Source organism: Notechis scutatus, chromosome 1, assembly GCF_049901735.1.
Source record: "Notechis scutatus isolate UNSWTSFEM ecotype Mainland chromosome 1, rNotScu1.2, whole genome shotgun sequence".
In the NCBI taxonomy this organism is placed as follows: domain Eukaryota; kingdom Metazoa; phylum Chordata; class Lepidosauria; order Squamata; family Elapidae; genus Notechis; species Notechis scutatus.
In genome coordinates, this window is record NC_142009.1 from 48310868 (window position 1) to 48337462 (window position 26595).

At 37.8% G+C, this 26595-nt stretch overlaps 1 protein-coding gene across 5 annotated transcripts; it reads left to right on the forward strand.

The window, feature by feature from the left end:
- Positions 1–1693: 1693 nt before the first annotated feature.
- SERTAD4 (SERTA domain containing 4) lies at positions 1694–26156 on the forward strand. 5 transcript variants are annotated; one of them, XM_087963348.1, is made up of 5 exons: positions 1694–2076; positions 14864–15131; positions 20220–20335; positions 22959–23086; positions 24277–24479. In XM_087963348.1, the coding sequence occupies exons 1-5, from the start codon at positions 1777–1779 to the stop codon at positions 24332–24334; spliced, it is 870 nt and encodes a 289-aa protein (XP_087819474.1). In that variant the 5' UTR covers positions 1694–1776; the 3' UTR covers positions 24335–24479. The 5 variants fall into 5 exon arrangements, with proteins under 5 accessions (XP_087819474.1, XP_087819458.1, XP_026538964.2 ...); XM_026683179.2 differs by lacking the exon at positions 22959–23086 and having other exon boundaries at positions 1839–2076; positions 24277–26156; XM_026683187.2 differs by lacking the exons at positions 1694–2076; positions 22959–23086 and adding an exon at positions 13852–14759 and having other exon boundaries at positions 24277–26156.
- Positions 26157–26595: the final 439 nt, after the last annotated feature.

A 26595-nucleotide genomic window follows, 5' to 3' on the forward strand; every position in this document is an offset into this window, starting at 1 on the left:
AGCCCTTTGCACTCTTGATATGAACAAGCTAGTCAACTTTTGTATAAATTTCAACTTTTGAGATTTATAATCTTTATTCTTTTGTTGTTTGCTTGTGTGCATGCTTGCAAACGAAGTTTTCACTTTAAACAACATTTTTAGTAGGTCACTGTTTTCCTTTCCTCTAATTAATATTTTGTTGCTCTATTTTGCAAAACAAGCCTCAGATTAACTTGTGCTATTATGTGAGGTATATGTGTATTATCTGATAGTATCATGATTTAATAAATCATGCAAAATAGTATCCTTGTTTTATTTGCTTATCTACAAAGCTTTCTAACTGGGTTTGAAATTACAATATTCAGTTACATTTTGCTTCTTTTTAAGTTAATGTAATAAATGGTTTGATATTCATAATCACTATTTTACCACCTACAGTGCTTTATTCAGCTTATTCAGTTGAGCCCGGAAACATCTAAATTTGAAAAGAAAAAGGAACAAAAAGGTGAGAAGATTCACATTTGTACATTTCACAGATAGAATAGATCAGAATATTCTCTTAACATCCTAGTAAATCCTTAGAATTGGAATTGAATGCTAATGGTCTTTCTGAAATTCCTTGATATTTCAGAGATGTTTTAGATCAGGGGTGTCAAACTTGCGTCGTCACAGTGGAGTCATGTGACATATTGGGACTTTTTTTCCCTTTTGCTAAACTGGGCGGGGCCAGCACATGATGCATCTGGCCCATGGGCCGCGAATTCGACACCCCTGTTTCAGATCAAAATAGATGTTTTAACCTGAGTCCTGAAGTTAATCATCTAACTAAAGATAAGATAATAATCTTTTCAAAGAAGTTCCCATAGATTGATCAAAAGGTAAAGCTGAGCAAAGCAGGTTTTACAGAATGTATTCATTAACCACTCATATTATCAGTGGCAGTTAATTAAGAAGTAATTAGCTCAGCCTTTTTTTAAAAAAGGCGGCTATATTTAGGGTTGCAGAGCTCCTGGAAAGTCTTGCTAAATTGGACCTGATGTTGAAATTGATAACTAGTTCTCAGTTCCTTATTTGCATAAAACTTTGAAACAGGTAGGTATATCAAGCCATCATTCATATAATGTATCTACTATTAAGCACAGAGCTATCCTGTCATAAATTGATTTTATTTACTTTTAGAAATGTACAAGACTGACTAACTCCAAAGACCACACTGGGCCAGAAATCCCACAAACCACAAGTAGGGCAAAAAAAAAGCAAAATGAGTCACCCAGGAGCATCTGATTGCCAAACGGGCTGTATTCTCCCTCCCATACCCATGAGGAAACTCTTATCCTGCAGATCAGGCACCTCCTTTAAATGCTTGGCCTTCCAGCTCCTCGTCTGGTTCCTATCTGCTGTGCCTTGACTTGAGGAGATGAAAAGACTGCTGGAAAAAAAAAACAACGCAAGGCTGTAAACAACAATGGTCTCGTTTGAACCGAACAAATTCAGCCGTAGCCCCTTGCAGCAGCAGGAGTAGCCCTTCTGCACCGCACGGATGCGGGAAAGAGGGCGAAGGGAGGGTGAAGGGTCTTTAACGCCTCGGGCTCGAGGGCTCCTTTCGTCCCTAGCTGGACGTGACAGAGAGCCGGAGATTACTGAACAAGAGTTTCGTTGCCTGCCCTCCCCTTTTGCTTAGCCTGCCAGCTGCGGCGGGAGCCTTTAGAAGGCGCGGGTAGCTTTCCTTTCCCTTTCTAACCCCGGGGGCACCCGAGATCTGTGCGTGCGTGCGTGCGTGTGTATGTATATGTATGTATGTACAATAACATATCCAGGGGTGTACATGAATGCGCAAAAACAGGACCGACTGGTTTCACACGCTCCTTCGCTTTTGGAGCGAGAGGCTCTTTCTTCATCAGCATCAACCACAACAGCCTCCTGCAGACCAGCGAGGGCGCGAAGGAGGAGACTGTCCTCCTCCTCCTCCACACCCGCCCCACCTCCCCGCCGCCTTCCCCGGAGAAACAGCGGGCATTGAGGGCAAGCCTAAAAGAGGCCGCCAGCGGGATCCAGAGGGAGGGAAGTATCGCCGCCGCTCGCCACGCAGAGCCGCGGGTAAGAAGGAGAAGACGGTCCGGCAAAGCGACTTGGCATTGGCTGGAGAGGGGAGGCCCTTACGGGGGAGGGGGAAGGAGGGCGCGCGTGAAGGGGTCCAAGGGTTGACCGGAGAGGGGAGGGGGAGATTTTCCTGGCCTCCGCTCCGCTTCTCCAAGGCGGCATCTGTTTTCTCCTCAGGCGAAGGGTATCTGGGGGGGATGGGGGAACGGCGAAGGGACGGGACATAAAGCGCGGGTCTCTCTTAAGGTGTCGGGGTGGGGGAGGGACGGTAAGGGAAAACCACAGAAGATGCAGAGTGACCGATCCTAAGGAGAGGGCGGGATTCAGTTGAGGGCTCAGGTTGCCCTTTTGGAGCGAAAAGGGGAGACAACGAAGAGGGGGCGCCCGGTGTGTTTGTCTGGGGTCTTCGTCGTGAGAGGCGTAGCTGCCTCTTTTCTCTCACCAGCGCCGCCGTCATCACCAGCCCCCCCCACCCCCCCAAAAAGAAAAAGTCTTTGGAGATGTGCGCGCGTCTGTGTGTGAAACTGGCATCCTCTCTGGCCGTTTGAGGAAAGGAAAACTACGCGAAGCCTGGCGCTCGCCTTGCCCTCTTCTCGCGCTCTCCCTCCTTCTGTTTCTCTCCTCGCCTTTGCGAGAAACCGCGCCAGGCTCTCTCTATGAAGGAGAAGACTCCCGACCCTTTCCCGGAGATTATAAATAACCGGGTCGCTTTAGTGTTCATGAATCGCTCCCTCTCAAACAGCCCCCTTAGTTCAGCCTCCTTTTCCCGGGGGCTCCCCGTGCTTAGGAGCATCCTCCCCCACCCCCACGCAGTTTCTCGACTGCGAAGTGGTGGTGGGAGGGGGGGGGGAGAGCAGCCGATCGGCCAGTCGTTTCCCTGAGGCTTTCTAGGACTGGCTGGCAGCGACTTCAAAAACCGTGGGTGCGATTTCTACAGGCGCGTTTGTGCGTCTGTGATCATTAACAGGCACGTGGTTTTGGACACACACACACACACTCTCTCTCTCTCTCTCTCACACACACACACAGAGGCACACTTAATTATGCTAAGTGAAAGTCTGCTGTCGGGGTGGGAGTGATTTTATTATATTATACTATATTAATTTATTTGATTCTTTTGATTAGTTTTATTGTTTTAAATGTGGTTTTATATTCTGTAAGCTGCCTTAAGTTGCCATGGGCAATATAAATTCAATAAATAAATAAATAAATAAATTCAATAAATAAATAAATAGAGATGAGGTGGCTGGCAAATGGGATTTAGGCAAACTGAAACATTCAGTTAGAGTTTTGCTACTGACTTTCAGATACTGTAAATGTAGACTGTCTTCCTGTCTCTTAATGTAAGGCAGAAACACAAAAGGCATGATTAATAGATTAATAACGACACAAAAACTGTACACTAAGTTAAATTTCTGAAGCGGACAAGAAAAAAATATGGCTTGTAATGTTTGGAAATGAGCTGGTTTAGCTTATTTGCTGCCAGTATAGTTGTGTTAGTCTAAGAGAACCATTCTAACTGTAATAAATAAATCAGTACTGATAGAAAAACAATACAGAATAGCACTAAGATGGTACATGTGTTAATTATATTGTTCTAACTGTGTTCTGCTGATAATATCAGCTGTCACCTTTTGGTCCTAGTCAATTTGGGGAGGTGTTTATAATACTTTGCTGCAGTGCTTTAGCATTTGAAGATACATGATTCCCATTTTCCTTGCTTGCCATGATGACTCAATCATTAAAAATGTACAACTTAATCTAAAAATGGCATCTTAAGGAAAGCCTCTAAGGTAGAAGGCAGGAATTTAAAAGAAGAAAACATTAAAAAGTTGTTATGGCAACTTACACTATTGATTTTAATTGAAATTAAGAGGTGAAGTAGCTGGTGTAGACTTCTGCAAAGAATGGATTTGGTCTTGAAAGCCTGTTGCCAATATTTGTCATTCATTTCTTTGGAATCGTTCTTTTGGTATTTATTTCTTTTTAGTAGGAATCTTGTTAAAAGTGTAATAATAGCTCTTAAACTTCATGTAAAGTAGCACATGATATAGCAAAGACAACTTGCCTTTTTTCAGAATGCTCAACTTTGGTTTTGCTTGCATTATTCAGTGGACAGAAGATAAGGCAGCAATATAATTAACTCATAAACCATCTAATTTATTGTGTCAGTGACATTTATGCACTGCTACATTGGGGTACAAAATCAGTTGGAAAGGCAATTTTAATTGGTACTTATTTTAAAGAGAGTAATTAAAGAATCAAAAGAACCAACATGTGATTTTAGAAATCTTGGTTAAGAAGAGAAGTTTATCAACCCACTCAGTCCCTTGACCTGTTTTTTCTTTAAAAGTAATATCAAAATGCCATTTTGAATTTCATATCATACGGTATAAAAACAATTTTCTACATGAAACTCAATTGTTCTATAGATCTATAAGGGATGTATTGATTCTTTCCCACAGTATCCATATGATAAATGTGCCCTTTAAAAGTAATCATTCATTTACATAAATCATGTAAAATATTTCATAGAGATGATTTATCTATGAAAAATTTCCAAGGATGAATTCATACCAAAGACAAATGTAGTGGAATAAATCTAAGAAGCCTGCTAATAGATGCATCCTAAAGTACTGCTGTTCTATTTAAAAAAAGTATATGAAATTGCTTTTAAGATAACTGGAACGTTATGTCAAAAATAACACGTATATATGCAAAATTTCAATCAAAATATCAGTGTCAGTATTACCAGCAGCCTTTCAGCAAAGCATCGTACTTGGAACAGAATAGTTTAGAATCTTGAACCTTTTATTATTCTCAAAATATTTATGGGTTCTTAATTGTTGTATCACATGGAGGTTTTCCTAGAACTATGGGTATACAATTCAAATTCCTAGATCAGGATTGCCAAAATCCTGGTCTGCGGGCCAGATGCATCACGCGCTGGCCATGCCCACGCCCGGCTTAGCAAAGGGGAAAAAAGTCCTGATATGTCATGTGATGCTGCCATGACGATGTGAGTTTGACACTCAAACAGAATAGAATTTACAAATTTTCATGAATTTTCAAACGGTGTATCCATTTAAGTTTGAAAGGAGACCTACAGGTAGTTTTCATTTAGAAACTGTTGCTATTATGATTAAAAAAGTAACTTTGGCAAGTCTTACGACTTTGGCAAGTAAAGCAAAGGAAAGCTGAAGTAAAATAGTAAAATCATGTTGTTTCACTTAGTGGTCACCTGTCAGGCACAAGCAATCAGAACCTCTCACGAATAAGCAGAAGCTTTATTGTTATTCACCCATGTTACAAGAACCTTGACAAACTGATTGTATTCCCTGGGGAACAGTCAGATAACTCAGATTTACCAGGTTCTTATGAGCTGAGGGCACATTGGCACAAGGAAACAACAATCAATGATTTAATAGCCAACCATCACCCAAATTAACAGCTGATCAGCTACACACAACCAGGCACCATATAAATACAAATAATTTGTAGAACAGCCCAGTGCACATATTCTGGAGAGAGAGAGAAGTCCCCTGATGATGGCATAAGCCCAAAAGGTTGAAAAAATAAACCTTTGGTCCCAGTGACTGACTCAGATTGGATCCTATGACATTATCCTGGGATATGTACATTCCTGTACCTTCGTTTGCAGCCAGATAAGGCTTTGGTGATTTTGGGGGGAGGTTGGGTCTGTGCTTCTCTCTTCAGTATAAGGACTTTAAGCTTGGCCTCCTCTTAATACCTTCCTCCTCAGTAGTTGGAGATTCTACCACATCGCTTCACTTAATGGCTGAATTGCTGGTCCCAGTTGTTAAATGAGAATTAGTACCTGTACTCTTCACATTTCTTTCACCAAGTCATTTTTCAGAGAGAAATCTATGTACTGTGGTCATATTAGAACTGAGAAGTGAATGCAACATTTAGATATACTTTGTACTTTCAGTGACTCTGTCCTGAGAGACTTATTAATTATTAATTCAGACTTATTAATTATAACTACTGCAGTTACATCTTTTTCTGATGGCATATTCTAAAAAACCTGTGTAAAAATTATGCCAGTTAATTGACATTTAATTAATCCCAACATTTAAAAAAAATGCAGGAAATAAAACAATTTGAAATAGCTGTTTGTAGAGATTTCAGGAGGGTGTGTAAAAGTAAGAACTTTTAAAAAATGTCTTAAACTTTGGAGAACATTGTAATATAATGTAATTCTAATATTTTTGGAAGAAACAGAGGAATGATAATTTTTAAAAAATTTTTTGTCACCAACCCTTTTTAATAATTTTTATGAGTCTACTCATAAAATGATAATATACTGACAATTTATTATGTACCCAGAAAATACTATTCCTGACTTATTTTGAAGAAATCTCTATCTCTCTATATATGTCTGCATGTATATAGACAGGGAAAGGAAGTCTGTAACCATCCAGATGTTGCTAAACTTTGATTTTCGCATTCTTAGTCAGCCTGGTCAATGGCAAAAGATGCTCGTACTTGTTGGTCAGAGAGATTTGAAAGCTGTTTTATATTTCTAATTGTCCATTAAGCCATTTCCAGTCCAGCAAACCTGTGAATATTTCTCTGAAAAAACAATAGTCAACAATTACCAAGGCTACTGAATTTGTTTAAAAATGAGTAGACTGTCTCAGCACTAGAATGTGATAATGTAACATGAATATTGAAGCCTCATTTAACCCTTGTGCTGTTTTAGGGAAGTAACAGATATATGATGCTATTATTATCTTAATTTCCAGTGCAATACTTAACAGAAAAAAGCTGAGTAATAATTATGTTGCCAGACAGCACTTACATGAGAAAACTATGAACCAGTGAACCAATATATATGGTATCGTATAATCATATATATTAAAGTTCCTTTGTTTTATCTCATTTTTTATTTTCACATTCTCTTCAGCCCATACTAGAAGGTTCTTCCTTTAAATTTGATTACCTGTGGCCACATGTGGTTTCCAGATCTGTTAGCCTCTCCAAAATTGCTCCTAAATTGGAATTGTATGCATAGGGACATGGACTTCACAGGTTATATAGTTTAGCCTATGTAAGAGTTCATAGTTATATTTATGGTAGTCCTTTAGATTTGAAGAAGGCATGCTACTGTGCAGTTCATCTATCGACACACAGGTGGCTTTGTTGTTCCAGTCTGAAAGCACAGAATCTAGTGCTTATGGTTTTCTACCAGTTTTTGATGATGCCTGCCTCCAAAGCTGGAGGAGACTTCATAACAAATGATTCACCAGTGGGTTTGTCAACAGCTAAAGCTGCTAGTTCCTGTGGCTAGAATTTCTTTCACAGTGTCTTGCAATGCTTGTACGACTGACCTCAAGACCTTTTCCCAGAGTTCAGTACATTATATAGCAACTGGCAAGCCATAGAGTTGTCATCCTGTGATGAGTCCTCCCCTCATCTGGGCTCTCATAATCAGGGGCCCAATGCAGATTTACTCTTTGTGATCCAAGATTTCCAGATTGGAGACACAACCTTGCCAACACACGCTAAGGATGGAGTGGAAAGTGCACATATGAAATTTCTGCAGTTGTTTGATGTGCCTTTGGTACAGAGTTGATAACTCACATCCATATAAGGAAAAAAGGAATAATGCAGCTATGTGGACTTTCAGCTTTGTGGAAATATGTATGTTGTATTGATTGAATACTCTGATATGAAGCTGCCCCAATGCCTAGCTGATTTTGCTGATTTTGGAGTCAATTTTTTGTCCAATGATCTATTACTCAAGATGATGTTTCTCAGGTATTTGAAGCTGTTTGCATTTGTTAGCTGAATGTCATTAATATTGTTTTTTTGTTCTATGGACTTGATGTTTGACACCAGCTGGTACTTCAGTCTTGTTCAGGCTGATAAATAAGCTGAAGAGCATAATAGAATCTGAGAACTTGTTCAGCTGTCAACTGTAGATCACTGACTTTATCACTGACCAGGAGCACACAACAAAGAGGGTTTCTTGGAGATACTTTGTCTAGTTGTTCAAGTGGCAAAAGTCAAAGAGAGAACTGTCCATTAGATATTTGATGTATACTCCTTCAAACCCTGGATAGCACATAACAACAAACAAACAAAAAAATAGATTGAAGAAGACTGGGACTAGCACAAAAGCCTGTGTTATCCCACTGGAAATGGCAAATTCAGCTGATATATCACCGTTGTAAAAAACTGTCCTGTCATTCTGTTGTGGAATAGCTGAATCAATTTTATGAATTTTCTCAGACATTTATCTTAGGATGATCCAGAGAGCCTCACTGTTTAAAGTTAGTATATATGTACAGTATTTATTAGACATAGTTGTACAGTTTCTGTAACTGAGACTTAAAAACATCTATCTTGGTTCATCACAACTAATAGGTGGCACATTATTGGCTACATAAAGAAAGTAATCAATGTTTCATATCTAAATTCAAGGGAAAGCAATATTGGCCACCTGAAGTATCTATTAGAATATTTTACAGAATTTTAACAATTTTCCTCCAATCTTGAATGTAAAGATAACTATATTTCTTGCACCCCTATCATGTTATGTCTTATCTGTTCTTTATCTAGTGCCATCCAGATATACTGGGTTGTACTTTTCATACTTAAATAAACTTTTCCAAATCTCCAATTAGTATGACCAATGGATACATGAATACATTGCGGGACTTGGATAGAGCCACATGGTGACCTAGTGGTGAAGATGCTCGCTTTCCATTCTGAAGGTTGAGAGTTCAATCTTAGGTAGCAACAGATGTTGCTCTCCTAGGACACAAAGAAACAGTATCTGCTGTGAACTCCATGTGGCATCCAGTCAGTAAATGCTCAACTCCATCCAGTTGGCCCAATTCTACCCCAAATTAAGAGATTACAGGATTATAAAAAGGGAGTATTGCCAGACTCTTGGATGGGAAATTGCTTTTCTGCTTCTATATTCATTCATTCATTCATTCATTCACTCACTCACTCACTTACTCACTCACTTAATGTTTGACTAACCACTTGCCATGTGAGTGGCTTTAAAATAATAAAATCACCAGCAGAAATGAAAACACCTTATATCTCATATATCTGCATCAATAATCTTGCTACAGATGGGCTCACCTAATTTCCTTTCAGCCCTTTTAGGTAAACAAGATAAAAAAAAACATAACTAAGTGAGCTAAACCTATTTTACTGCAATGGTACATTAACAGAATGTTGCAAGTCAGAAAGTACAAACTTCCTATTGCCACTTTTAACTATCTGATTTATTAGGATAGGTCCTTCCTAAGCTTCTTCCTCTGACCACTAAGCCCTTGTTGGCTTCCCTCTACTCTTGTCTGATGGTTGATCAGAAGATTATTGATAGGCAACATCAACAATTGTCTCCCAACTCCATATATTCCATTTCCTTTCCTGTGGGAAAAAAGCAGCACTTTGGGTTCATGTCTTATTTCCATAAAGATATATATTAAGTACTGTTTGCTTTTGCATATTTTTCAAGCCAGCTTTACAAAGGAAGGAAGAAAGGAAGAAAAGAAAATTGTGAATACAATAAAAGTCCTATACTTGCTGAATTGGATGGTAGACAAAAGGTTTTCATAAAATACTGTAAGTCTACCAATTATTTAATTTATTGAAAACATTTATATAATTACCCATCTTAAACCAAACTCTGAGTGATTCCCAATCTTTGATAACAGTTTTCTCCTTAAATTAACAATTCCCTCTCTAGCAATTGAAAAAAAGATTCCATATTGGAAGTATATGAATTCAGGGAAAAATTCAGTAAAACCAACATTCCCTAGATTCATATGGACTATGAATAGCAGTGGAGTTTCTTCCATCTAAATTATATAGTAGGAGGCATGGTGACAATTCTGGTTTTTTTTTTAAAAAAAATTGTTTCATATGTAATCTGATGAGATTTTTATTATGACATTTATTATTTAAGGAAGTCAATCAAAATACATGCTGAAAAGAATTAAAGGTTCCACAAGTAAACTAGTATATGAGATATAACTTCCTTGAAATCTTCTGTGTTTGACAGACATAGTGAAGTACTGTGCTGTATTACTATAAACTACTGAGTTTTTATTTTTATTTTATTTATTTATTTTGTCAAACAATTATTAGATAACAGGTATAAGTAAAAACATGGTTATAAATACATGAAATAGATACGAATAAGGAAAAAAAGAAACAATAGGACAGGGACGGTAGGCACGTTTTGGTGCTCTTATGCATGTCCCCTACAGACCTCTTAGGAAAGGCTCAATAGTAGACAGTTACCTCAATAGTTTGCAATACATAAAATTGAATGAATGAATAAATGAATGAATGTGTTTGCCTTGTTGTTTAAAGTGTTTTTCAGTGACTTACCTTCATGCTGAATTTACTAGAAGTCCTGCTCTGCCATTTTAAATGCCAAGTTCTAAGGCCTTCTTCTAGATCAAGGGTATCAAACTCGTGGTGTCACGTTGCTGTCATGTGATGTATCGCAATTTTTTTTCCCCTTCATGGAGCTGGGGTGGGTGTGGCCTGCATATGATACATCTGGCCTGCGGGCCACCAGTTTGACACCCTATTCAGATGAACATATGTGTGATTAGATATACCTGCATTTTTTGGGGGGAAACATTAGAATTATTCTGTGTTTGATTTCATTAATCTTAAGCAGAGAAAAATAAAAGTCAAAGACCCTGGAGGAAACAAAAAGCCAGAATGAATAAAAGGAAATAAAATGCTATATACATAACACATCCCTTTCAAAATGGAACGTACATAGTGTTGATTTGTATGCAATGACTTCCTCCCCAAGTCACATATTTAATTAATCAGATATTGGAGATATCTCTCCCTTAGATTAATTTCTGCATTATATCACCCTTTTTTTTACTCTGCATTTGATGAAATGGATATCTGCTTCTACAAATTGATGTTAGATTTATTTGTTTATTTTTATCATATATGTATAGTTGCTCATCTCACATGAAAGTGACTCTGGGCAGTGTATAGACTTAATAAAAACAATAAATATATAAAACCATCAATTGAAAATTATTAAAACATGAGACTATTGTCAAACAATTATAAATACACACTTCTTGATCCAAAGATGTAAATTCAGTACATTTTTCATAAGTACAGATAAAGAAGAATGACTTCATACAACTAAGAAATCAGAGTTTCAGAATTCTGAAGAATGCCACATGCTGTTGCTACAGAATGTAGGGTAACTAATGAGGCCCTACCAATACCCCACATTGCTTCCATCTCCACTCCACTTTTTGGCCTGTAGGGATTTCAGGAGATTTGCAGCATTGTTGTAACAAGTATTTTAAATTTAACTTCTGTTTTAGTGGCTTTCTAGAAATGCATAAATACCGTTTTTCCTTGACATTGTGAATGGCATCATTACAGCTCTCTCATTAGCATCATAATGACTCTAAAGGAATAGTAAGTGAAAATGGAATAGTTGAGAAAATGGAACAGTTGAGGAAATGGAATAGACTATCACCCAACAGAACTGCACACATGTAATGAAATTTTAACCTTCAGACTGCTTGGTTGCCTCAGGGTGTTCTCTTAATGTATTCACTTGGCTGGCAACATGGGAAGCCTGTGATAGCCTAAGGATTATAAGCTGAATTCAATTTTAATTTCACCTGGGCTTCCATACCACTGAAGTCCAAACAAAAATTTGCAAACAGTTATCAGCAGAGTTAGCATGAAGCTTGCAAGCATGCAAAAAATAATTTCAGAATAAAAATTGAGAAGGTAGGAAAGATCTTTTTCCCAATAGTCCATAGAATATGAAACTGAATGAAGGGGAGAGAAAATAATAACAAAATGGGAGGCTGTAACAGTGGCTAGCTGAATAAGAATAGGTATTTAAAGAAAAACAAAAAAGGTATCAAACCGAACATTGTGGCATTTTGTAGTTGAAAAGTTTTCTAAGATCGCTCATATATTTTGGTGGTCTTAAAAAAGCAAGAATCTTATAGTATAGTTACCCTACTGAAGAATTGTTATATCTATGTTAATACCATGGATAATAGCACTGGGTGAGTTGATCTGTCACTATGGGTTGAAGTATCTGCAATATGCTGATGATACCCAACTTTATATTTCCACCCCTGATCATCTATGTGATACCATTGCTACTCTCTTGTGATGCCTGGAGGTTGTGGGGATAAATGGCGAACAACAGGCTTTGACTGAACCCTGGCAAGACCGAATGACTTTAGGTGCATGGATCTCCAAGATCCAGGACTTTGGCATCTTTAATGCTCGATAGGATGATACTAACCCAGATGGATCCAACCTACAACTTGGGGTTTTTCCCAGACTCATGACTTCTGTTCGAAGATCAAGTGGAAATCATGGCTAGGAAACCTTTTGCGCAACTTCATGTTGTGTGCCAGTTGCGGCCTCTTCTAAATCAAAAGTTGCTGTACTCAGTCATTCAAGCCCTAGTCATCTTGTACATGGACTATTGCAACACACTCTACATAGGGCTACCCTTGAAGACCATTTGGAAGCTACAGTTGGTGCACAATGAAGCTGCACTGGCAGTTTGTGGAGCTCTAAAGGCAGTGTGGGTTTTATATTGCAAGTTTTTGGCTCGGTAATCCTATAATCATTAGTGTGGAAGTCCCCAAATGCTCCTCTATTGTAGAAAGTTAGTTTACATCCTCAAGGAGAAAATTGATTTTCTGTAATCAAAGATACAGCAACAAAATAACAGAAATATCCCAGGTTTTCAGAAATGGTTTGCCATTGCCTGCTTCCTAGGACTGAGAGAGAGTGATTGGCCCACAGTTATTCAGCTGATTTCATGCCTAAGGTGGAAGTAGAACTCACAGACTCCTAGTTTCTAGCCTGGTGCCTTTAATCACTGCATCAAACTGGCCCTCTGACCATTACAGGATCAAAGAGGATGTGGCAGTTAAAAAGGCCCAAAGCAATTTTGGATTGAATTAACAGAAGTATTGTTTCTAGATAGCAGAAAGGAGTATTTTTGTTGCAATCAAGCTGTTTAGACTATGTTTGGGAGTATTGTGCCCAGTTTTTGGAATCACACTTTAATAGAGATATAGACAAGCTAGAATATATTCAAAGAAAATTTGTTAGGATGAAAAAAGATTAGAAACCAAGCTTTATGAGGAAAAATTAAAAGATACAGGCATATTTAATTTGCCAAAGTTCTTACTAGGAAGAGATATTGTAGGGGTCTACAGATATCCAAAAGACTGTCCTATTTAAGAGGGGCAGGTCTGTTTTCTTTTGAAACTGAAGATTGGATTAAATGATTAAACAATCCCTGTCAACTCATCCATTCTTTGAATCTCCCTTTAACTTTCTTTATTAATTTTGCCAGTCAGATTATAATTTTTAACACAATATCAGCTTTTGATTCTTTACTTATTACTAGCACCCGTGCACTCTTACTTTGGAGAAAACTTGCCTTTTGGCAGTCATCAAATCTCTTCAAAATATTCAAGATGGAAAACGGAATTATTCTTGTTTCTTGAAGAGCAGGGAATAGAGCTGAGGAGACATCTGGCTTGTATGCCAAGGAATATACAGTATGCATTACTGTAGAAAGCACATTGTAATGTGGGTTGCCTCTCCTTCTCAGAAATGCTGCCTCTCCCTCTCCCTGTCCTTGTCTTGCAATGGGATTGGATAGATGGTTTACAGCCTGGCTCTGGCCCCGGAATCCCTGCTCCTGTTTAATATTCTGCTTGCTCCACTGATGTTGTGCTTGGCTCCTGTGGGATTGCAACTCACCGCTTGAAACCAGAGCCAATTTTCTGTCTTAATCTCAGTGTTTTGACTGGAGGCAGATCCAGTTCAACCCAATCGAGCTGGTGGAAACAACTACCTAAGAGTCTCGCTCTGTTTCGCTTGGGGAGGGAAAGAAGAAGGAAAAGGGGGGAGACAGAAAGAAAGAAAGAAGGAGAGAGAGAGGCAAAGAGAGGCAGGCCAACCAACCAGCCACTCGTAAGAGACATATATACAATGCCGTCTCTGGGATCGCTGTATTTGTAGAGAATAAAGTGGATTCCTCTGCAGTTGGGTATATCGCTTAGATTGGTTTGTTTGGTTTCTTTCTTTCTTTCTTTCTTTCTTTCTTTCTTTCTTTCTTTCTTTCTTTCTTTCTTTCTTTCTTTCTTTCTTTTTCCCTTCCTTCCTTCCTTCCCTCCCTCCCCCCCCTCTCTCACTGTAGAGGAAATCTGAATTAAGAATCGTGAGCGGCATTAAGAATTTTGGGCAGACGGTCAGTGAACGGGGAGAAAGGGTTGCCTTGCTTGGGGAAGGGCTGCGATCCTGAACCATTTGGCTGGACGTAAGACTCTGGGATCAGCGGCGCTTACTTCTATATGCATCGAGGAGGAACGGGCGGTCGTCCTCCCCATTTAAGCAATAGGTGAAATACAAGGTGCTGAAGAGAAAATCGGAACCGACGGAGACGTTCTGAGCCGGCTGCGCGAACTGACTGAGGCGATCGGCGTCGAGAGGAGGGTGAGAGAGGGCAACGGGTGCAGAAGGCAAGCGAGAGCGGGAGGCACCGGTCCCTCGGGGCCGGAGGAGAAGGCCAAGGGCTCGGCGGAGATGCCAAATGCCAGCTTGACTGCAGAGCGCAGGCACGCAATGGCCGCTGCCGGATAAGGGTACGCCAGGGCAGGGCGAGCTTCGCGGGCGCGTGGCGGGGGAGGTAGGAAAGGCGGAGGCTGCCCGATCTGACCGGCCGCGCTATCTTTGTCTCCGTTTGCAGATCGGAGGCGCCGCGATGACTCTGGTGCTGCCCCTGAGCAGCTTCTGCGAGCCCATTGTCTCTTCCGAAGGAGCCGGAGAGTTCCAGCCGCTGTGGGAAGCGCGCTGTTGCAGTAAGAGCAGCCCCGCCTCGGATGCCGCCGCCGCCGCCGGCAGCAGCAGCAGCAACAGCAGCAGCAGCAGCAGCACCGCCCAGGGGCAGGCGCAACAGCAGTCGCCGCCGCAGGGCAGCGACGGCCGGACACAGGTTGGGCAGCCTCCGCCCTCAGGTAATACTACAGACCAGCTCGCCCTCCTCCCCGGCTTCTCCTGGAGCTCAATGCAGCGAGTCTAGAATTACTGCCGCTGGGTTCCTCCCAACCGTCCTGGGAGGTAGTGGGGGCTCAAGGACTGACTGGTCAGAAATCCACCAGGAAGCTTCCATGATGGAGGGGATGTGGGAACAAGTCCCAGCCCAACGTCTTAAGCACTCCAGCATACTGACTCGGTGGCTGTTGCTAGGTTCTGCTTTCATTTGTCTCCACAACCAATTTGTCAGCCAGGTTTAGACTGGAAACGTTTAGCTCCGGATTACTACTTGAGATTTAGGAAAGGCCTGAATTGATCCCAAATCTTTCTGCTTCAGGATCGTGTTTGTAAAGAGGGTGAACAAATCGGCTTTCCCCTAATGGAAAATTTTACCAGCAGGGCAAGAGACAAGAACCCTCTAGTTTGGCTGCTGCTTTCCCCCAGTTTCTGAAGAGAGCTTTGTCCAAACATGGGCATTTCATGCAGTTAACATAGTAAGAGGCCACTGATGTGAAAGGCAGGGGTGGGGCAGGGGGCTGATGAATCCAAAAGAGATGAATTAGGATAAACTCCTCTACAGGAAATCTCTGTAAGGTAAAAGTTAATGCTTTCCATGGAGAAGGTTTTGCTTGAACTGATCTTATGGTTGCTGTGCAACTTTGGAGGGTGATCTCAATTCTCACGCCTGCTTTGCAAAAGCAAAAAAAAAAAAAAAGTGGGGGGGCAATCTGTGTGTTTGTGTATTTGATGCAGCAATGATTGTAACTTGTGATGGTGAATTAGATTTAGTGCAGGCAAAGGCCTTCTTTGCTGGTTTTCTTGTCAATGGATTGTCTCTAACATCCTCTTTGTCTTACTCCATTCAGGGATAATACTTCGATTTTTTTTTTTAAAAAAAGCACTTTTCATAAGTTTCTCAAAGGTCCTTTCTTAATTGTTACATTTTTCTGAGCTCCAGTGAGAAAAATATGAACTTCAAAGTAAATTCAACTTGTAGTCAGTCAGATGCTTCACAGTAGTTTGTTTTTCAAAATGAGAGGCATTTTCCAACGTAATCTCCATTTTCCTATGTGAGTGGTGCAGATGAGCTTTGGAATTTACACAACATACCTATATTTAAAGAGAGAGTGGAGAGAAGAAGTAGAGGCGGGTGTCTTTTGAGGTTAGACCTTATAAACTGAGGATGATATGATAAAATTGTGCCTGGATTGTGTGACGTTAGTCTGGTGGAGCTCCTTGTATGATACTCCATAAAAGGTGGACATTTTTGTTCCAAAATAAAACCAAAGCCACAGAACTAGATATCAAGTAGAATTTTAGCATATCTTTATTTTTTGTCATTTTGAACTATTTTAGTTTTGTACGGCAGTATATTTAATGACAAGGCTCCCACGGTAAGCTGAAATGTTATGGACTGCTTGGACAAGACTGTTAAATTATCCCCATTTAAGAATAATTTCTACTAAGAATAATTTCTCTTTCTGTGTGTGTATGTGTGTACAGTAAGCCCCACCCTCTGTCTGAATTTAGGATAAATCCTGGGATCTTTAGGGGAGAGGCTTTGACAAGAAGGAATTTTGAACTGAAGTGTTTCTCCCTTCACGCTTTGTGAAGAAAAATGAAATAGTTTATAGAGCAACCCTTAGCTTTGGGTTGGATCGGAACCTACTGAATTGAAATCTCCTGTAATCAAAGTTATCCAAAACAAACTGGAGCCAAATGGTTTCACATCTATGTGAATTAACTAACTTTAATCTAAATGAATAATATTTGCTCATGTTTGGACATAACATGGATTGTTGTACATTACAGTAAAAGCAGAAACTTTCATGATCCTTTAGGAGGAAAACAGACAAGGCTGAGGCTCATCCTGATTTATTCCTGATCACTTGACTATGGTTCAGATGTGTAGAAGAGCCCTTTTTCTATAAAAGGCCATTGACCCATGATGAGAGTCAATGGGGGAGGCTGCTTCGGGTGATGATGAATGAAGTGGGAGCTGCTGGTATATGAACCCAGTGCCAGAAATAGAGCTTTTGCCTTGCAAGCTTGCATAGTTCTCTTGCTTTCTGCTTCTGCGCATGAAATGAGACTATAAAGTGCACGCCATTGCCTAGCTGCAGATTTCCCACCCTTAGTTTAAATAAGTATCTTAACTGGGCTGGAGGCCTCCCTGGTTCTCCCTTACTTCTGATTTCAACTATATATGAGCAAACTATAGTTGCTTTATGATTCTACACATGCTTAAAGATCCCTTATCTTAAATTTGCCTTTAGATTTCACACCAGAAGCATGATTTAAATATGTGTTAGAAAAGACTTCTAGGAAAGAAGGCTAAAATTTAAAATCCATATTAATAAAAGTGTAAACAAACTGGATAGTGATTTATGAGGCACTCCCCTCCCCCAATGTTGGTGTTAATTTAAATGTTTAAATATTTTCTTTGCAGTACTACAAACATTTTTAGTTGCCACAACAATATTTTGGACATGAATAACTATATATACAAGACTCATTCCAACTTTGATAGTTAGTATCAAAAACAATGATGGGGGTAAGTACTTCAATACCCTCTTTGAAAATGAAGTTTGTGCCCATTTCATTTTGTATAGCTTTTATTTCAAGTTAACAGATAACAGATAATCAGAGTTGGAAGGGACCTTGTAGGTCATCTAGTCCAACCCCCCACCCAAGCGGGAGACCCTACACCATTTCTGATAAATGGCAGTCCAATCTCTTCTTGAAAGTCTCAACTGATGGCGCTCCCACAATTTCTGAGGGCAAGCTGTTCCATTGGTTGATTGTTCTCACTGTCAGAAAGTTTCTACTTATTTTCAGGTTAAATCTCAGTTTCCACCCATTATTCCTTGTCTGGCCTACAGGTGCTTAATAAATAGCTTGACTGTGGCAGCTTCTCAAATATTGGAAGACTGCTATCATGTTTCCCCTAGTCCTTCTCTTCACTAGATTAGCTATGCCCAGTTCCTGTAACTGTTCTTCATATGTTTTAGTCTCCAGTCCCCTAATCATCTTGGTTGCTCTTCTCTGTACTCTTTCTAGAGCCTCAACATCTTTTTTATGGTGTGGTGACCAAAACTGGATGTAATACTCTAGGTGTGGTCTTACTAAGGCTTTATACAGTGGTATTAGTACCTCACTTGATCTTGATTGTATCCCTCTGTTAATGCAATTTAGGATTGCATTAGCTTTTTTGGCTGCTGCTGCACACTGCTGGCTCATATTTAGCTGGTTGTCCACTAAGACTCCAGGATCCCTCTCACAGTTACTGCTATTGAGCCTGGTTTCACCCAGTCTATATGTGTACTTTTGGTTTTTCTTGCCTAATTGTAGGACTTTACTTTTCTCTACATTGAATTTCATTTTGTTAGATATGGCCCAGTGTTCTAGTCTGTCAGGATCCATCTATCTTCTTGGGTGTTAGCATAGCATAAAATAACATAGGGAAAAATACAATGATTCCAAACAGGTGCCCATATTAAATGGTAGTAATAATTAAATTTTTACTCTCTGTGGTAGCACACTGTCTGATTGGAATACCATGACCCAGACTAAATTGTGATATCCATCAGTCTCTAAAGAGTTCAGAGTAATTACATATTGGTTACCTGTTCCAAATCACTTCCTTTACATTGAATTTAAAAAACGTTTCAAATTGGTTTAGAGCAAATTATGCATATTTGATACACAAATTACAAATAAGATTTTTCTACCCATAAGCACATTGTTCCTTCTTGTCAGAAGGGGTCATACAAATCTACTTTATCTTCTACAATAAGAGAGCTGGTGTGAAAGAGAGAAAAAAAATGGGAAAAAAATGCATGCACTTGAGACAATAACAGCAGCATCTTCCATTTGTCTACTCACATTTCAGGGGTTTATTAGAAGGTTGGCTAATGAGAAATCAAGTTCCACAGGCAATATCTCATTTAAAATGCCATTGTTATGCTTTTGTGGTACAAGAGGAGGCTGCTTGTGGAGGTGGAAGTTGGCTGCAGAGGTTGTTGGGAAAAACCTGCTACTTTGGTGCTTTCAAGGACCAAAAAGATAGGACCTAAACCAAGTAGAACTTTTAGGTCAGAAAAAAAAAGATATGATAGCTTTGATAAGCATCCAAAAACAAATGGGCGGAGACATTTCTAAAAACTGGAAGAGTTTACAAGCCACCACTTTGTTTTTCTTCCCTAGCTGCCTCAAGCTCAGCAAGTTTTATGAAGTGGGAATTTCCCTTCCGCAGAGGAACTCTATGACTTTTGGCTTCTATAGAATTGGTTTATCTCAGCATTACTCATTCATCCTTATTAACATTTTTAACAGCATCGCTCAAGAACATATAAGCATATGATAAAATATGAGATGATGAAAAAGGAATATAAAAAGTTTTAGTTTCAAGACTATCTTCATAATGTCATTAAATATGTTTCTGGTTAAATCAACCTTGAAGATTATAAGTAGCTGCTGTTTTATTAGCAATGTATTAAAATTATTAGTCTTTTTAAGATGGCATAGTGCTAATTGTAAAAAAGAGTTTAGTGATGAAAGCTGCAGTGTTTTTTCCCCCCAGATGGGTTGGACGTGTAGGATAAAAATGTCTTAAAGTCAAGTATGTAAAAAATGTTTAAACTGTGACAACTATGCTTAAATAAACATATTTCTTTTTTAGAAATCTTTTGGAAAAGCTTCCACTGCTTCAGTTTATTTTTCACATAAACTATTATTAAATATGATAGATAGATAGATAGATAGATAGATAGATAGATAGATAGATAGATAGATAGATAGATAGATAAATTCCCATTTCTCTTCACTGCATTGGAACACACACATATATGTCCAAAGCAGTAAAGATAAGCTGGAATATTTTTTCTTTTGTATTTTTTGCACTGATGATGTTACCTCATTTGGGTAATGAAATATCTGCAAGAAAAACAACCAAGCTCAGAGAACACCAAGGAACTTTCATTTCAACTCTGAGCTACAAACATTCTCCTTTATTGGTCTCTTGTACCTGTCAGACACAGTTTACACCATATGTAATCTATTTCCCACAGCACTACACCACAGAGGAAATCCAAACTCCGTAGCACCATCTAAGATCACATATTTTAAAAGAAAGTATGTGGAAGAAGAAGATTTTCATCCACCACTCAGTAACTGTACACCCAAAGTAAGTTTCAAAAAGCTATTACTTCTGAGTTTCTGATTTGAAATTGTATAATTTCTATTTGCTTGAGTGCAATGCATTTCAGTTTCCATAAATAGTAATATGTTTTTGAAAAAGCAGTTATGCCTGCTTTTTCTAAACTTGTAATCTGTTAATATGAACTGGTTGATTCTTTTATTTTCTTTATTGCTATCAATTCTGTTTTAATGAAGAAAATTTGGACTGGGCCATTCTTTTGTATCAAATTAATAGTGTCTTGGCATCCTGAGAATGTAATTTTTCCCTCTGTTGTTCATAAATGATCATTCTACAAATGATTTATGGTTTGTTGAGTATAAAATCTTTCTCACTCTAAATATTGAACCCACCTTCCATTGCATGTAAATTTATTTATTTATTAAACATACATGCTGCCTGTCTCACCTAGAGATAACTCTAAGCAGTGTACGCTCAATAAAAGCAAGAAGATAAAATATTAAAGCATTAAAATAGTAAATATGAACACTAAAATTGACTTAAACCTTAACAAAGATGGCAAGGAAGGAAGCAAGATGCACGAAGGAGGCATCAGAGATAAATCAGAGATGACCAATAATACTGGATATGTTCCTACATTACAGAAAGCCAGAACCTGGAAAAAGTCCTGGTGTATCATGCACAAAAAAACATGCAGATGTATACTCCTACCTGATTCTTCTTGCCCCAGAAATGACTAAGCAAAACCACAGATGCTCTTTCCATGATATGTTTACTGTGATATATGGACCAGAGCAGGAAGCCATGTGTCGTTCTTGGATCCCATTCTAGCTTTATTTGGGAGTCTGAAATCAGGGTTTATAGTTGACACATCTTTTCGTCCCAATGTTAGTTTACTGTACGATACCTGCTTTCATGTGACATAAATGCACACAGTACCTTTGGCTAACACTGATTATTTTCAAGCTAGGGGAACAGGAATTCAATATTCTGATTCAGATATAAAATTTGAAGTAAGCAATCTACTTCTAGACGTCTAATAATAACTTGAAAAAAGTTGCAATTTAGAAACAAAATAAAATCTAACTTCTAGGCCAAGTTTTCTGGCCTATTCTAAAGGACTGGCCAAACCTGAGCATTCTATGTATTATTTTATAAATTTAAGATCTCCTAATCCAGATGTTACTTTTTACTCATAATGAGGAAAGAAATGGACCGAATAGCATTCTGTTATATGGAGTTGAAGACACAAAGATTCTGTTTTATGAACATGATCAGCCAATTTAAATCCCAATACAATAAGGCCAATTCATTAAACCTTTAGAAAATAATATCCATCACCCTGTTTTCTCTCTCATTTTAAAATAGAGGCACAATTATCTTTATGAAGTTATGAGAATGACAGGATATCTTAATTACGGTATTAGCATAGTAATGTTTACCTTGCTCAAAAAAACTTGTGCTAGAGTGATGAGTAGCCCCAGGGAATAAAGTCCCAACTTCAAGTGGCACAAAATCCTTTTCCTCCAGAACAAAATCCTGCTGTTAAAAAAATACTGCCTCAAATTCACAGAATAGATAAACAGGGTCATGTAAACCATATTGGGGGGAAAAATCCTTATTGGATTAGTTATGCTATCCAGCAAGTAATCATAGAGTCCAACCTGCCAAGACTTAAAAACTCATGATGGTAAAATAAACACATACAAAGTGAAGAAAAAAATGTAGCTCAGATCATAAATGACAATCTTGATGTAATATGGCAGTAGGTTGTACAATTTTGGTTTAATGTAGTTAACCACATTGAGACTTGAATAGGTAGCTTGTTTTTAAAGTAAACAAGCGTTGTATAAAAGTTTGCATTGAATGACAAGTAAGAGTGGTCTATTCTGGTTCTATGATGATATAAATCAGGGATGTCCAACCTTGGGAACTTTAAGACTTGTGGACTTCCAATTCTCAAAATTCCACGGCCAGCATCCTGTGTTGCTTGAGGAAGTTTTATAGCCTTCCAGAAGGGTGTTTGAGGAAAAAAGACGATAGAAAAGCCTTCTGTGGTTTCTTCCATTCAGATATTCAGCATCCATGTTAATAACAATGATGATGATAATCATAACAGCAACAATGAATGTACAGCAATAATATCAACAGTGCAGTTGCTTTATATTTAACTCTGTATGGGGGAGGGGGTGTATGTGATTTTAAAAATCCCTCACTAACATAAAAAATTGTTTCTCTTCACCTGGCTTTCTTTATTGGGATAGGTAGTAAAGTTACTATCATTGTGTTAATTACTATAGATGCTAATTTAAAACAAAAGCAGAATTTCTGCAAAGATGAAGCTTTATTTTATGGTTTTGTTTAGGAATAAGTGATACAGAACATGTTTCTGGATGCACTGTCAGAAACTTTAATATTCAAGAGAGAACTAACAAGAGAGAGAAAGAGAGAGACAGAAAGAGAGAGAGAGAGAGAGAGAGATTGCTTCCCCAGAACAGCACTGTAATACAATAGTATTTTACTGCATAGCTGCATAGAGTCTCACCTGTTCTGTTCTCCATTATCTTTTTCTTCTTCTCATAAGTATCTCATTATAAAATCGACACCAGTGTTACAATCCTTGGGACTGATTTTTTTTCTCTCTTTCCAGCCTGTAATAATACAGATAAGGAGAACATTGCAAGGTTGTTATATTGCCTGGACATCTGGAAATTCAAAATTCATTCACCAAGGGATGTTAGAATTCATGGTTCATTTAGACCATGACTTTTTTACTAAGTAAGGTTGCTAAAAGTAATAGTGATTTTTTGTAAAATAGAAAGGATTACTATGGGAACTAGGCAGAGACCAGTAGATAGTTTTACAGCAATCATGAAACAGCCTACCAGATATTTTTCAGTTTGTAACTATAAGCAACAGTAATTGCAATTGAATCAGGTTTTGAAGTGAACAATTAATTATTTTTAAAATTACATTACCTGCTGCTGAAATTTTATAATGACATATGAAATAGTGTATGTACATTTTTGAATTTTTGTATGTACATGTAGTCCCGAATAGCACATGAATTAGTGTATGTACATGTAATCCCGAATCCTTATAATCTGCTACTTTTGTTGCTTTTCTAAAATTACAGTATGTAATTAATACTAGATTGAGCACCAAACCTACTAATAGTTTATTTATTTATTAATTAAATGTTTATACTGCCATATCTGACATGATAACATTTTACAGCATACATTTAAAGAAGTCTACAATTAAACTCACCATCAAGACATAGCACAAAGTATCACTAAACAACCAAGACTCTGTTATAGTCAGTAAAATAATATCAAACTTCATCTGTCCTGCATAACAGCTCCGTCTTGAAAGTCTTATGGAAGGACATCAGATCTGGTGCTAGCCAGATCTCCAGAAGAAAGTCTCCTAAAATTATTATATTTTTTCACATATTGTTCTATTTAGTAGCACATTTCTGTTAAAAGGACTCTTCAAAGATGCATTGGTAATGAATTTCTAAGCATCCAAGCACTGTAGTTTCTTTCAGTTGCTAGTCAAATCCAGTTTCCTTCATTTAGGAAGTCTTACTTTGGTGATAAGGTTGAATATACTCAATATTAAGCCTCACAGCTCCCAATTAGATTTGTGAGAGTTGAAAAATAATGGACAATAAACAACAATGGAGCCCCTTAACCATAATAATATAATAATTTATTAATTGAGTATGCTGCCTCTTTAATAGGGCAGCTTTGACTCTGGGCAGCTCACAATGATAAAATAAATTGGAATAAAAATGAATAAAAGTTAAAGATAAAAGATGATCAAAACTCTCCTATGCCAAAGAGACTCAACTGCCCAAATACTATATGATGCATGGATGGATCAAATCTCAGTGTCATGATTCAATTAATTAATACTGTATTTGTTTTTGTTATTATTTTCTCTCTCTCTCTCATTCATTTTAGACAATATCTGTATTTGAGGAACGGGCACATATTCTTTACATGTCTTTGGAAAAACTGAAGTACATTGATGACCCTGAAGTCTACCTAAGAAGATCTGTTCTCATAAATAATTTAATGAAAAGAATTCATGGAGAGATTATCATGCAAAACAACTGGTGCTTTCCTACTTGCTCTTTTGGAGGTACTTCAAGTCAAGAGTGGTTCATGTCTCATGACTGTCCTTATAGGAAGCGTCTTCGGATGGCACGGGAGGACTGTGAAAAGATCCACACATGCTGTTTTTATCAAGAATGTGGCAGCCATTATTTAAGTTTACCATTACCTACTAATTCTGCAGTGGGGAATTCCACCGCTTCTGTATCTTTACCAAGTTGTTCCCAACAAGTGGAATATGGTAGCAATAGTTCCCCTGTTTACAGGAGTGACGAACATATACACGCCAATGAAATTTTCATTACAAATGCTGGGCCACATGGTAATCAGGACAAGTCAATATTCAGTAATGAGAAAAGAAGCCATGATATAGATCGAGAACATGCTTCAGACTGGGAATCTATGAAAAGTGATCATGTAATAGAATGTAAAAACAAATATTACAATTATTTTGAGATGGGTCACGATGACAAGAGCAACATGAATGAATCTTGGAAGAAGTGTTTACGAAAAAGGGAGTGTTTACCAGGTAGCAAAATTTGTTGCAAAGGAAATAAAATATGAGCCATCTTCTGAATAATTTCAACTTAGAAGCAAGCACAGTGTTGACATTGTCAGAAAAAAAATCAGTTTGGATCAATTTTCTTATGCTTTTATAGAACTGGTACAATTGTGTCATAAGCTTCATGGATACTTTCAGTGACTGTGGAACAGATTCCATCAAAGCGTATATATTTTCTGCATCATGAGCTATTTATAAATACATGGGATCCTTACAAAGAGCACAGTGGCATTGTATACTTCCATTGCTAGAAGAACCAATCAACCAGATGGAGAAAATACAATTCCTTTCATGTATCCCTTTGGGAATCTAGCATGAATTAAGAGGAATCTTCTTTATGCTTTCAATTAATTATACATTTGATAAGCAAATTGTTACCAGCGAAAGGAAGAATACATTTTGCCCATCAAAATGGCTGTGAGAAAGACTGCGTAGAAATGAAATGGAATAGGCCCACTTTATGGTCCAGAAGTGATATTATTCTAATATATTTAATCTGGTTTTATTGATAGGGTACAAGTAACATCTTTTTATGGAGACTCAATTTGAAATGCTACACACAGTTCCAGCACATGCACAATTTTCAGCTAAGCTGCAAGAATGAACAAGCCTTATAGTGGTTTATTGCTATAATGGCAGAGATTTTTTTGGTGCCTTACTTTTAATCTTAATTTTTCCAGGGTGAAAATTAAGTTTAAGAAAACAGCTATAGCAGGGATGTAACCTAAACAGGAAAAAATAATAACAGGGTGGATCAAATATTATTAGAATTCTGTCTCCTTTGAAATACAAAGCTTGATTTCCTATTCAATTGCCGCTATTCATTCTTTTTGCTCAGTCGTTTTTTGATTTGCCATTTTAAGGAAAGGATTGAAGTTAAAAAAACAATAGAGATATGTCTCTTGTAAACAAGCATTAGCTCTTTGAATATTTCTATGGCAACTGTCTGTTGCTTTGATATTTTTTTTCCTTTTTCTTTCTAGTATAATGAAGTTCATGAACCAGTGGCATGCTTTATATTTTACTCTGTTTCACGTCATTTTCTCTTTTCAGAAAAATGTAAAGAGCATGTACTGGGTTTTCATATAATTGTAGGGTTTTTTATTTTGGAAAAAAGCACAATGTTAATAAATGATGTGGTGATATAAGATTTTTATCTGAAATGAATGTAAGAGTTTCAATCTTTTTTTAAAAGATTATCTTGGAGAAAGAGGGGGATAATCTTCAATTATTAGGATTTTATTTGGATCGTTTCTGGAATTTTTCATTTTAAAATATTCTGTCTAAAATTCAAGATATTTAATTCCAAGTAAAGCACACAATGAATTTTATTCCATTTAAATATAATTTTTATAGCCAAAGGAATCAATAAATGGGAATAATCATTATTACATCACAACTTTTAAAGGTATGGCTGAATTAGGAGCAATCATAATTTCAGTTTAGTTCATTATTGCTGCATCATGCTCTTACTATTTTTACATCAATGAATAAAGAACTTTCATTTGGATCCAACTTATGCTTTAATAGAATTAATTTAACAACATTTAACCCCCTTAAAACTATTTACAATTTTCTCTACAGCTACATGAATTATTCAAACA

What these genes read in the sequence shown, in the direction of transcription:
- SERTAD4 (XM_087963332.1), top strand. Translation starts at nt 1,809, where the DNA reads ATGCGCAAAAACAGGACCGACTGGTTTCACACGCTCCTTCGCTTTTGG. An exon ending in CTCGCCACGCAGAGCCGCGG is followed by an intron (nt 2,077 to 20,219) that starts GTAAGAAGGAGA and finishes TATTTCCCACAG; the next exon opens with CACTACACCACAGAGGAAAT. An exon ending in TCAGTAACTGTACACCCAAA is followed by an intron (nt 20,336 to 24,276) that starts GTAAGTTTCAAA and finishes CATTCATTTTAG; the next exon opens with ACAATATCTGTATTTGAGGA.